The 14,347-nt window shown below is 37.1% G+C and overlaps 1 protein-coding gene across 2 annotated transcripts in view; it reads right to left on the bottom strand.

Moving 5' to 3' along the window:
• The window catches only part of LRRC7 (leucine rich repeat containing 7), a 391,693-nt gene that overhangs the window by 161,936 nt on the left and 215,410 nt on the right, over positions 1–14,347 (bottom strand). For both annotated transcript variants that reach the window (XM_065892761.1, XM_065892769.1), the window contains exon 7: positions 12,432–12,495. In XM_065892761.1, the coding sequence (XP_065748833.1) occupies positions 12,432–12,495 (64 nt within the window). The remainder of the gene's footprint in view (positions 1–12,431; positions 12,496–14,347) is intronic.

Raw genomic sequence — 14,347 nt, 5'->3', positions numbered from 1 at the left:
ACATATGATACATTTTACCCTTTTAGAATATAAAACTGAGTGATTTTTAGAGTATTTACAAAGTTGTTCGACTACCATAACTATATAATTCTAGATCATTTTCATCACCCTGTCTTCCAAAAAAACCCATACACATTCTTTCCATTCTTCCCTCCTCCCCAGACCCTGCAACTACTAATCTACTTTCTGTCTCTGTGAATTTGTCTATTCTGAACAGTTCATATAGCTGTAATCATATAACACATGGCTTTTGTTTCTAGCTTCTTTCATTTAGCATGATGTTTTCAAAGTTCATCTGTATCAGTCCTTAATTCTTTGTTATTTCCAAATATTATTCCATTGTATGGATATACTGCATCATGTTTATTCATTTATCAGTTAATGGACATTTGGATTTTCTTTCTTTTTGGCTATTAAGAATATGCTGCTATGAATATTCATGTACAAGTTTTTTTGTGGATATATGTTTTATTTTATTTTTATTTATTTATTTTTGCAGTACTTGGGCCTCTCACTGTTGTGGCCTCTCCCATTGCGGAGCACAGGCTCCGGATGCACAGGCTCAGCGGCCATGACTCACGGGCCTTGCTGCTCCATGGCATGTGGGATCTTCCCGGACCAGGGCACAAACCGTGTCCCCTGCATCGGCAGGTGGACTCTCAACCACTGCGCCACCAGGGAAGCCCTGGATATATGTTTTAAATTCTCTTGGGTAGTGTGGTTGGATGAATGTTGTGTTGGTTCCCCACAGATATGCACATCCTACTCCCTAGGGCCTGTGAATATATTACCTTATATGGACAAAGAGACTTTGCAGATATGATTAATTTAAGGGTCTTGAGATGGAGAGATTATCTGAGTAATCATAAGTGTCCTTATAAGAGGAAGGTAAAAAGTTCAGAGAAGGCAGAGAAGGAGATGTCATGATAGAAGAGAAGTTGAAGTGATGCAAAGAAGGGGCTGTGAGCAGAGGAATGCAAGTGGCTTCTAGAAGCTGATAAAGGAGAGAAAATGGATACTTCTCTAGAGCCTCCAGAAAGAATACAGCCCTGACACCTACAGAACTTTAAAATAATAATTTTGTGTTGTGTTATATGTATTGTTTTAAGCCTCCAAATTTGTCATAATTTGTTACAGTTCCATCACAGGAATCGTATTTTGGAACTTGGAAGTGCGTTACTCCTGCAACAAATACCTAAAAATGCAGAAGTGACTTTGGAACTGGGTAGTGAACAGAGCTGGAAAAATTCTAGCTAAAAATGCATGATCGAAAAAGCCTAGATTGCCTTGAACATACTGTTAGTAGAAATATGGATGGTAATGAGTCCTCCTTATCTCTACTAAGGAGGACTCAGAATGAAGTGAAGAGCATGGTACAGAAAATCTGTATCGTCTTAGAGAACACCTAAATGATCATGAAAAGACTGCTGGTAGCAATGTGGACTCTAAGCCCTCACTACTAATGAGGGCTCGGAAGGAAATGAGGAACATGTTAACATGGAAAATGGAGTAAAGGGGATCTTTGTTATACAGTAGCTGAATTGTATCATACACTTATGTGGAAAGCATAACTTGTATGAGGTAAATTTGATATTTAGCTGAAGAGATTTCCAAGCAAAATTTTGATGGTATGGCCTGATTTCTACTTGCTGTTTGTAGTAAAATACAAGAGGAAAGGGTAAACTGAAAGAACTATTAAGCAAAAAGAAACCAGGACTTGACTTGGGAAATATTCATCCTATTCAGACTACAAAAAAATGCTAAAATTAGGAGATTCACTACCAGGAAAGTGTGCTCTGGAAATAAAGTCAGGGTGTGCCGTGGCAAAACTTTCTAAGGATTAAAGTGCCTTGTAGGGATCAAAGTGCTTAGGTAGGTGTTTCATGGAACCTGTTAGACATCTTAGAAGAAGCCAGGAATAGACATGAGATTATCCAGGAAAGATCCGTGAGGAACCCCTTGTGCAGTGGAGAAATCTTCAAGATATAAATGGGAGACCCACAAGGCTCTTTAGACTGTTGTATCAACAGAAACACTGCCAGCATGGACTGAAAGGAATACAGAGAGGACAAAAGAAGACTGCCAGACTCCTAAAATTCTTTAAGCAGGAAGCAGGCTGATAAATCTACTCAGCTGTAAACCTTGCTTTCCTACCAGGAAAAGGAAGAATGATGCAGAGGGTAAAGCCAAAGGCACAGAGCAATGAGTCTTGAACCACAGAGTTTATTCCCTGGCCTTGAAACCTCATGGAGTTTGCGTGGGTGAATTTTGATATTGGTTTTGAGTGTAGACTACTTTTGTCCTTCCATTTTTTTTTTCCCGTTCTGCATGGGAATCTCTGTAACTGTTATCCTATGCCTATTGCACAATCATATTTTGGAAGCAGATTGACTGTTTTCTAGTTTTACAGGTCTACAGATGGAAGGTGATTTGGACCCAGGATAGATTGTATACAGAACCTTACCTATGCCTAACTTAGATGCTTTACATGATGAAATTTGGGACTTTTGAGCTGATGAGATTTAGATGAGACTTTTATACATGAGTTGATTTTGTAATGAGTGAGAATTTTGAAGAACTTGAGTTGGGGTGCATGCATTTTCAAGTGGTTAGACATGAATCTTTGGGGACAGGGACCTTACTGGTAGGCTAAACAGTGGGCTTTCAAAGATGTCCATGTCCTGACCCCTGAACCTGTGAATATTCTACCTTACAGGATAAAAGAGAATATGCAGATATGATTAATTTAAAGATATTGAGAAAGAGAGATTATCCTGGATTATGTCAGTGGTCCCAAAGTAATCACAAAGGTACTTACATGAGGGAGACAGGGGAGTTGGAGAAGACAGAGAAAGAGATGCAATGATAGAAATAGAATCAAAGTAGGAGACATAATGACAGACACAGAGATTGAAGTAATGTGAGAAAGGGGTCACTAGCCAAGGAACGAGGTAGCCTCTAGGAGCTGGAAAACATAAGGAACAGCTTCTCTCATGAAGTCTCTAGAAGGATTAAAGCCCTGATGACACTTTGATTTTTAGGACTTCTGACCTCCAGGGCTGTGAGATGATAAATCTGTATTGTTTTAAGCCACTAAGTCTGTGGTCATTTGCTACAGATCAGCAATAAGAAAGGAGTACAGGTATGTGCCTAGGCCTTAAATGCTAGGTAAAATTAAGATCTTTTAACTATAATTTCTACCCTGACTTCCCCTATGTTGCAATTTCTCTCATGTCATGTGGTGATGGAATGGCCACAGGCATTTTGGGGAGACAGATAAAAGGGAGTTACATGGGAATACCTTTAGTATAGATTTAATGGAATATATTTATATGGTTTGCAATCATGTCTCCACGTAGTTAGCCTATTGTTAGCCATCTAGAGTAGAAATAGCTTCCAGAAATACTTTGTTCATTGTGTCAATTCCCCTGACCCTCATGACATGAAGGTACAGGGCCAAGGAAAGTATTGGAACATGAATATGTCCTTTGGTTCTCAGTGTGCAGGTGGAGGAAGAGAAACAAGGCTTGAAATGTAGGGAGTCAGAGGTTTTCCCAAATTTGACAATCCTAGAATTTTACAAGCTATATCAATGAAAAATTGTAAAGATGAAACAGATGTTTCCAAATTATCAGGAATAAAAACCATTGTAGAGGAAAGCCTGGATTATTTTTCTACTATCACCATAGAAAATGATATTACAAAATATTTGTCATATGAACAGACTGTCAAAGAGCATGAGGCCAGTATGTAGGGGGAAAAAAGAGTATCACAGATGTGTGCTATTATGTTATGTTTCTGGATTTAATGATGTTTACAACATTTGTCAGCTTTTCAAATTGTATTCTATTAATTTTAATTTAAAATTCATAGTTTCTTTTTTTCATCTTAAGTAAACATTCACTTTTGTACTTAATTATGTATTCCTAATTTTGTATTATATTTTGAAAGAAGGTGTCCTTAATTTACAAGTTCAGATCCTACTTCTGGCTATATCTTTAATATTTACTCAGAAATCAGTCCTTACCACCTCCACTGCTACTACCCCATCCCCGGACACTACCATTTCTTGCCTATATTATTGCAATAACTTCCTAACTGGTCTTTTTGACTCCACTTTGACCCACTTTCCATTCATCCTCAGCACAGTATTCAAACTGATCTTGGTAATGTCATGTAATGCAGTGTAATTAAGGTAACATACTACAACCAAATGTAGTGTAATGTAACATAACAATGTAAGTCAGACCATGGGTTCTACCTGTTCAAAACCTTCCAGAGGGCTTCCACTCTACTCAGAGTGAAAGCCAAAATCCTTGAAATGTCTTACAGGATTCTACCTCTCCCTGTGCAACTACCTCCGAACTCCCCAAATTAACTTATCACCTACTCTTCTCACTTACCCTCCTCCAGACCTTCTAGTCTTCTTGCTGTCCACAAGTCAGGCTTGCATTCATGTCAGGTGCTTATACTGCCTGTTTCCTCTGTTTAGAACGATCTTCCACCCAGATATTAGCATGATTCGCTCCCTCGCCTTCTTTAGGTTTTTGCTAAAATGTCACCTGCTGAGTAAAGCTTCCCTGGCCACCCTAACAATTACACTCTCCATACATGCATACACACACACACACACCACCACCCCCGCACACACACACACACTGTCTCTCTCTCTTTCTCTCCATCCCCCTTTCTTTATATTTCTCCTTAGCATTTTCATTGTCTTCTGGGTTTGGTTTGTTGTGAAACCTGAAATCAAATAAATTTTTTATTGATTCAATTTCAGATAATACATCCAGATAGTATACATTTCAGCATTTCAATGAGGAAGATGTAATTTTGAATTTGATTACTTTAAATACAGTTTTTGTTAGTTTTTGGATGATTCACAATCCCTATTCACAACTCAAGAATATTCTTGGGTTTACTCCATGATTGCATAATACACTTATTTTCCTTGTAAATTGTTGGTTATAAATTTGTACTCTTATTTCACATAATTTCCCCTGGTTCAATCAGAGAGCATTTCTTTTTTCTTTAACTTCTCTTGTTGACACTATTGACAGAATCACCACGGCACTTGACTACATTGAGATATATGCCATTCTTAGAAAAATCTATTTATGGAAAGGGAAACAGAGCTAATTAATTTCATTTATAGTACCCAGTCTTATTGCAATAATAAGAAATGGCAATGAGAGAAAAATTGCTTCCTTTGAAAACAGAGGCCAAGATAACTTATTTTATTGCTAGGAAAAGGAAAGTTTAAAAGCAAAGAAATGAGGTTTTATTTTATTTATTTATTTTTTTGTATGTGCAACATTGGAAATTGCTTTTTAAAGCCCTCGGTCAACAGATGTTGCACCTATAAAAGTGGAGACCCCAGTTTGATCCTCCTATCTAAAAAAACTCCATAATTATTTTCAGACATAAAACACCTTTTAATTGAATGATTCATCAAGGATTCCTTTCAAATTCCAGAGTTGGTGGAAATACAGTTTTATTTATTGGTCACAGTTCTCAATTTTGTACTTTAAAGTTTCATGGAGAAACTCATTTAGAAGTATGTTTTAAAGTGAATTGAAATTGATTCCTAAAAGGATAACTTATTATGGAATGATTGTTTTTCATATAAACTAAAGCATTTCCTCCACCTCTATTATTGCTTAGTTTGAATCAAACATTTTCAATTTATGTAGGCACGATTCTGATGAAGATAATTGACTTAACTGTTCACTTTTAAAGTCAAATGATTCATTCATTCATTAGAAACAATTATCACGAGCCAGTTGGGAGTTGGTACTCTGCTAGGGGCTGGGAAAACTTTCTGGAGAAAATGATGCCAAAATTGAGTTGGCAAAAATAAACATTTGTTTTATTTTAAATGTTTAAGCTATTGTCTTTTAGCTGTGGCCCACTTTTCTAATATTTTACTTCATAATTCTGAAGTTAACTACCTTTTTTTTTTTTTTTTTCGGTACACGGGCCTCTCACTGTTGTGGCCTCTCCCGTTGCGGGGCCCAGCTACTCCGCGGCATGTGGGATCTTCCTGGACCGGGGCACAAACCCGTGTCCCCTGCATTGGCAGGTGGACTCTCAACCACTGAGCCACCAGGGAAGCCCTACATTTCTTTTTTGATATGTGACTCTGCATCAGGCCCTGATGACTGGGTGTACTGGAGAGGGCTGGAAGGCTAGAGAAGGCAGAAGGGACTTGATCATTCTACTTACTTCCTGGGCATTTAGTATCTCAACAGCAGCACTGCTGCCTGCAGTGACACTAAACTCCAGCAACAGCAGTTGTTTTCAGCTTGTATTTTTTCCACACAATTAGAACTAGCCTTATTAGCTCCTTGAAGACATCAGCTGACTGGTGCCCCTATTTAGAGGTCTGAGTGGCAGCTTCAAGTTTTCATAATTCCTTACATTACCATCTTCCATTTGTCCCCTAAGCTAGAGGTGGTAGCTGCTTCCTAGAGTTATTACATCTGTGGTCCTTCAGGGTCCCCTTTCTGTCTTTCCAGTTTTCTAGTACATGATTTTCCATTCCTTATATTAAACTTTCTTTGTTACATACTTGAAATAGTTTCTACCCCCCGCCTGGACCTTGGCTGATACAGAAACTGATGTGTCTCCAATCATTTTAAAAATTAGTTTCATTTCTCAAGTTTCTCTTGATATATCGATAACCTCTGGCAATGTCTGTGATCTATATAAATTCTATATGTGTATACACGCACACAATCTATGGCCTCAGTAGTTTTACAAATGCAGGAAATGGAAGCATTACTAATTAGGATGCTTTAAATATCTTCCCTGAAAATGGGATGGCCTGTTATAAGATGACAAATTGTATTTTTATTACTCTGCTTTTTCTTATAAGCTTTACTTGAAGAATAATTAACAAAATTTTATTAGTAAATGTGGCAAACCTACATTGTAATTATCTATAAAGGAAATTACCAGATATGTAAATATAATGCTTGCCCCAGGTATACATGCATCCTAGGTAATTAAGGATGAGCGCACCTTGGGCAAACTAGGGAGTTGAAATCATTGGCTGTTACGCTACTGGTAAAGTTTAATTTAATTTTAATCAATTTAAATTACAAGTTAAAACAGCACTCAGCTGTTTCAAATTTCTATGAAAACACATTCATATTATTTATAAAACCAAACAGATAGTCTATACAACTACTGGCATTTCTTCTCCGTTATTTTGCTGAGTGACTCCATTCTTTACTTGATTTATCCATTTGAAATTTTTGTTTGATTCTATGAAATAAAGTGAAAAAAGTCAACAGAAACAAATTCAGTTTGAATATTGAGATTAGAAATTCTTGCTTAGTGTGATCTGCAGCCTTATTAAGCATTTAAAATAGTGACGTGTAGAGTGCAGACTATTTTTTAAGCTTTTCTATAAAGAAGCTTTATAGAATATAAATCCTCTAATACAGTCCATGGATAGCTGAATTTATGAAATCTTTTGATAAAGATGGCTTGACATACTGTTTCAAATATTAGAGAGTTAAAACGATGTTACTGGGACTTCCCTGGTGGAGCATTGGTTAAAAATCAGCCTGCCAGTGCAGGGGACTTGGGTTCGATCCCTGGTCTGGGAGGATCCCACATGCTGTGGAGCAACTAAGCCCATGTGCCACAATTACTGAACCTGTGCTCTAGAGCCCGCGCACCACAACTACTGAGCCCACGTGCTGCAACTACTGAAGCCCGCGTGCCTAGAGCCCGTGTTCTGCAACGAGAAGCCACCGCAATGAGAAGCCTGTGCACCACAAGGAAGAGTAGCCCCCGCTCGCCACAACTCGAGAAAGTTAGCTCACAGCAACAAAGATCCAACGCAGCCAAAAATAAAAACAAAACAAAACAAAACAAAAATGATGCTACTCATTTCCTGATGAATTCTCTGAACTTTTAAATTCAATCCATCTTTACATGTGTTTAAAAAATGTTTTTTTATCACAGAAAAATATATATTTTTTACTCTTTAAATATTTTTGTTGCTGTCATTTAGGTGTTTTGTTTTTTAAAATCCATGTTTTGTTCTTTAATCCAGAATTTGAATGGTCTGTAGTTTAGAAATATCTCTGTCAGTTACTGACACATTAAATAGCTCAAAGAGTTGAAAATACTCTTAAAATGATCTCATCATGATGCCTCAAACTCTGTAGAATGAATCCTGGCTAATTTTAGGTGCAGAGGCAGGAAGACTTTCTTTAAGGACATGAAATAGATATTTAAAAATTACCCTTTATCTGATTACTTTTCCAGAAAAAACGTACAAAATAATTAATAAGATGGTATTTCAAAATCACTTATTTCAAAATCACTCATATTCATATTTAATCCAAATTCCAGCAGGAGAGACAGAAGATACAGTTAAAAGGCAACATTTGAGGAGGTAAGGACTGTTAATTTTTCAAAACTGATGAAAAACAGGAACCCATGGATAAAGTACACAAGAATAATGTATACCAACCTCATGCATGAGCACAGATGTAAAAAATATCCCTGACAGGATGGAACTGAATATAGTTTATATAGAAAGTCATGATCATCGTTATATCACGATCATGGACTCTAAGGCATACACAGACCATTTCCCAGTCTGCTTTTAGCCTCCTCTGAGCTGAGCAATTTTCTCTTTCTGGCTTGCCTTAAAGCTTTCTTATTTTGCTTCTTATGACTGACTCTTTTGATGAATGTTCCCATAGCAGAGTTTTTGGGGGCTCTAAGTGACATTTTCCTGTATGCCACAGTTCTCTCCTTTTGAGGGAAGGGGGGATGAAGAAAGGAAGTAAAGGAGCTTGGAAGCTAGAGCTAGTTTTGGGGGATGGTCAACCATAACCTCATACTATTACTGGATCCATCCTATCTCCTCGGGGCTCTGCTACTCAATCTGCTCCATTTTCCAGTATTCTGGCTCATGGTGATTTGCTTTGGGGCTCCATTATTTCCTGCACCAGTTCAGGACAAATAGCAATTCTTAGTTCATTGGATAAATATATATATACCTGAAATATAATCCTACCATACAGCTTTTGGGCCCCATGATAATCACTGAATCTGTTTTAGGGTCCCTGACCATTCCATGACATTGAGATCTTACTAATTATTGTAACAGTGTGAAGAATGTACTACATAGAGTGTACAGAGGATTTTTAAGGATTGATGCTATCCAACTCCACACATCAACCTACTAGTGTCCCATCTCTGACCAGCCTCCAAATAATGCTCATTTGACCTCAGTAAAAGAAAATGGGGGAAGGGAGAAAGAATATACCAAAAATATTAATAATGATTATATATGGGGATGAGGTCACAGATTACTTTTACTATTGTCTTTATACTTCTTTTAACTTTCTAATAATTTTAAATGAACACTTATTAATTTTATATTGATAAAAAAGCCATGAAAGAAACACACATAAAAAAGTTTTAAGAATCTATTATGTTCCCAGAACTTTGTTTAGTATCTTCTAGTGGTTATTCCTGTAGAAACATAAGATAATTTCTTTTGTTTACAATTTTTTATTGTTACGAAAGCATCCATAAGTAGATATTTCTACTTCAGACCTTATTTGGGATATGTGCCTTGTTTCTCTAGCAAGCAGACTTCTGTTTTCTTCATTAGGTTTCTCATTCTCTTTTTTTTTTTTTTACTTACTGCCATCTCTTCACATCTGTCTCTTTACCATGACACACAAAATGAATCATCTAACAGTAATCTCCTAGGTGTCAATATCTAGCTACAGATTGGAATTTAATTCCCTTTCCTCCATATGCTCTTGTTTCTAGAGGCCTCTTATCAGAGCAAATTCTCTTATTTTCACATTAAAAATTGTTACTGTCAGAGAAATAACAGCTAGCCCCACACATATGATGAATAAAATTCAAATATTTGATTAAAAGTAAATAACATTAGAAATGTGAAGTTCCAGAAATATACTCCCCCTAACCCCGCCAAATAACTATTATCAAATAAAGCACCCCAGTAGAAATGCAAAAAAAAATTAAGAGACTTAACTTTGTGACAGGCATAAAATATTGGGAGTTCAAAAGTAAAAAATGTTTTTACTCAGATGATGATTTCTTAGACATCAGAAGCATAAGTCAAAATATGTGTATTTAAAATTTACCTTTAGTAAGCTTATTTTCAAAAAATAAACATGCCCCATTCAACTTTGTCAATGTAAATATTTATAGTAAAATATTGATTCACAAAGTATCCATACAAAAGGCTTGCAAAATTATATACCTGACAGAACTGAAATTCATTTGAAACATACATTAAGTGTTTATTATAGATTCTCTTGCATGAAATTCTTTCAAAAAGTCTGTGAGATATATGGGTTTGATACCCTTGTTTTATTGAAGAGGAAGCTGAGGATAGGGAGTGAGCTATAGACCCAAAGGTACCCAGCTAACCAGTGATGGAGTTGAAAGTTAAACCTCAGTCGTCTGAATCCATTGTCCATGTTCTTTCAACTACTAGGCCAAGCTACATGTCTTCATGGAATCATGGGTAGATCCTAACTTCTTAACAACTAATTTAAAAAACTACCAATAGTTTTGTCACTGTTATTCACCACCTTTACGTCTCTCTCTATCTACACTAATAAATATCTCCTTTAAAAATGCCAGAGGTGCATTAAACTATGTACTGGGTCATTTTGCTCTACTGTGTTGAAGCCACCTTGCCAGCTGCCCTATAACAAAGTTGGGTGCATCCAAAGCAGAGCAAGCTTGGCAGTGTGATGCATCAGGCAGAAGGAAGCTCTGAAGTTTGTTTTTAATGGACCTCTTTCAGTTTGCATATCATTTGGACTCTCAGAGCCTGTAGACTTGCTATGGGGTCACTATTACGGTTATGGCTGGTGAGGTTCCTTCACAACAGAAATCGGTGATGGACTTCCAAGCATGGTGCTGGAGGGAAGACAGGACAGAGACTTATGCATGTATACGCAATGATAACTGAGTGATGGCACTGCCAGCAAGAGGAAGATGACCAATGCTCCCAGGGGGTATTGCCTGAGCCCAAAGAACCAACTGGCAGGTTCAGAATTGCAGATTTAACACAGGAGGCAGTATCAGCCGCAAATATCAGCCCAGAGGCCAGCACTTCTGAAAACCAGCCTGAGGACAGGGGGTCTCTTTTCCTCATGTCAGAAAGATATGTACCTTCCTTCGCACTCACTCAGATTCCATCTTAAGGAGACAAGCAGGGGAAGGCAAGAGGTTACAGAGAATTTCTATGCAGGGAAGATGAACACAACCTAAAGGGACCATGTAACTTCTAAAATTAGATTTAACTTCTAATCATAGAAGAATAGAAGTCAGTTTTTACCTTCAATGAAGAGCTGATAGAGGCTGGGACAATGATCAAATTAGTTACGGTCAAAGTAAAACAAGTTAATTTTTTTGCACATTCAAGTTGTAGTGTGAATTATACCCTATCACCCCTATACATTGGCATTTACTGGGAATCACTTTTCCAGGCCCTGTACGTTTTTTAACTTAATTCTCCTACAAACCTTGGAGGGGAGGAACCATTATAATCTCCATTTTATAGCAAAGGAAGATGAGGTTTAGAGAGGTTAAGTCATTTTCACAAGGTCATGTAGCTAGTAACATAGCTGCAAAAGAAAAGCTGATTACACTCTTAAATGTTTCAATTTAAAAATAGTTAAAATACAATTTAGGTGAATTGATTTTTGAAATTTGAAGATGTTCAAGTGGAAGACCTCTGAGTAAAACAGGCTGGGTCTGCTGGTAAAAGAGTGTTTTCTTTCTAATTTGCATTTGAGATTTTGGTTTTCAGGAACATTTAAAGAAAACTTAAGCCTAAAAGGAGTAGTCAAAATTCTGTCAATTTTGCTGGCAGTGAGGTCATGACACATGCTCACTAGAAAGACACTTTCAGTACAATTGGAAATAAAAGGCCATTGACCACTCCTCTCATGCTATGCCCATTAAGCAGCCAAAGCAGAAGTCTTCAGGGTATGGACTTTGAGTTAATCAAGTCTTGGTTTAATTCTTGTTCAACCACATAAAATCTATATAAGTCAGTGACCACCTTGAGCTTGTTTCCATGTTGCATGGCAACATGGCAAATCAGGATTAAATGAGGCAACATATATAACACTCTGAACATGGTGCCTGCTATATAGGTGGTGCTCAAAACTGACAATTTGCATCTGCCTATCCGTACCCCCGCTTTTTAAAGTTAATCCTAATATTATTCAATTCCCTGTAGCTTACTATATAGATAAACAATCACTTTAATTCCAGATTTTATTTCATTTAGCAAATGTAAATGTGCACCTGATGATTTAATGCCTGGGGTTATCAAGACAGAGCAAAAGAAATAATCCCCTGGGATATATTTATCAAATTTAGAAAATGCATTTGCTTACCAGCTCACTGAATTCATTATTGCCTAGGTCAAGTCTTTCCAACTGGGCCAGTTTGTGCATTGACCTATAACAGATGGAGAAAAATATTATTGTGAGGCAGTGCATGACACATCGCTCCAAAAGACATTCCACCCACCTCCCTATCAGATTTACCTGGGTGTATAGTGCACAGATACGGGGGTATTTTTTAAGGAGAAGTAAGTGGCAAATATACAGTAACATATGCAAACTGCTGCCTGAAAACCTTTAGTAGCTTTTACCATGTTTCCAAATGCCAGTCTATGGATGGAGTTCTGGCCTGGATGCTTAATGAAAATCTGGGAAGCTTGTTAAAAATCTATACCAATAGGAGGTACCAATTGGGCCTCCAAAATCCATATTTTTAAGAATCCCCACAGGTTTTGGAAACCAACGGATAAACCCAATTCTTAGTAAAGCGTTCTAAAATTGCACAATATGGCCACAAATTCATCATCAATCTTGTCATTTTTCACTTCCTTAAATGAAGTTCTGTTATAGAAAAACTTTTTAATCTTCTTTTATTGAGGTATAGTTGATTTATAATATTATGTAAGCTTCAGATGTACAACATAGTGATTCACAATTTTTAAAGGTTATATTCCATTCATAATTATTGTAAAATATTGGCTATATTCCTTGTGCTGTACTTTATATCCTTATAGCTCATTCACTTTATACATAGTAGCTTGTACCTCTTAATCCCCTACCCCTAACTTTTATACTCATTGTCTCCTAAACATATGGGCTTGGATGATGCTGCAGCTTTGAACAACCTTAAACCTCGGGCAAGAGTTGGTGCCAAAGATTAGACGTAACTTAGCACATGCCATGTGTAATCAGCATTTACAAAACCATTCTCAAGTATAACATACAACATAAGAGAAGGGAGCATTTTTCTGATTTTCAAGTTTTTTATCTCCCTACTAACCAGAATGCTGTCTCCAACTCTTGACTATACAGAAATTCTGGAGGCATTGTTGACTCAAATCTCAAAAAATTTTCATTCCTTCATCTTTAAAATTCATGTAGTAATTATCTTATAGGGCTTTTATGAGTAGCAAATGAAATACTACTGTAATTCAGACTCTGGCAGGCACTCATAAATGCAAAAAAATGTGTGTACTCTTTCTTCACTCAGCAACTGTTACTGAAAGATTATTATGAGCTAGACAGTCTTCTGGGGTCTGGGGAATAGCACTGGATGAAAAGAAACAAAAATTTCTCCTCAAAAGTACTTTACATTCCAGTGGAGATGATAGTGACAATAAATAAAGCAATTAAGTAAAATAAAATAATATACTAGAAGGTTATAAGTGCTATGAAGAACACTTAAGAAGAGGAGGAAGATAGGAAGAATTCATATAACATGACTGCAATTTTTAATAGGGTAATCAGGTCTCACTGAGAAGAAATTTGAGCCAATGCTTAAAGGAAATGAAGGAGCACCCTAGTGCCTAGACTCTGAAGCAGGGACACGTTGCTTGCTTGAAGACATCCTAGGTAATCAGTGTGGCTGAAGTAGACTGAGGGACAGGAGAAGTAAAGACATGATAATGGGGAGTTAGAAAATATGGGGTCTTATAGCCCAAGACTTTGGCTTTGATTTTGAGTAAGATGGAGAGTCACTGAAAGGCTTTGATCAAAGGTATATTGAAGTGACTTGTTTTAAAAGGATACTTATGATTTCAGGCTTGTAGACAGACCGAGGAGGATGAAGGTGGAAGCTGGGAGATCAAACAGGCAGTTAATGGAAAATGCCAAATGAGAGGTGACGGCGGTTTGGTCAGGTTGGTGGCAGTGGACGGGGAGAGAAGTGGCTGGATTCTGGACATATTTAAGATTAGATTCAAATGTTTTGTTGATGAAATGATTGTGGGGAGTAAGAGAAAGTAGAG

The sequence above is a fragment of the Phocoena phocoena genome, chromosome 1, assembly GCF_963924675.1.
Source record: "Phocoena phocoena chromosome 1, mPhoPho1.1, whole genome shotgun sequence".
In the NCBI taxonomy this organism is placed as follows: Eukaryota; Metazoa; Chordata; class Mammalia; order Artiodactyla; family Phocoenidae; genus Phocoena; species Phocoena phocoena.
This window is presented reverse-complemented; position numbering and strand designations above follow the sequence as displayed.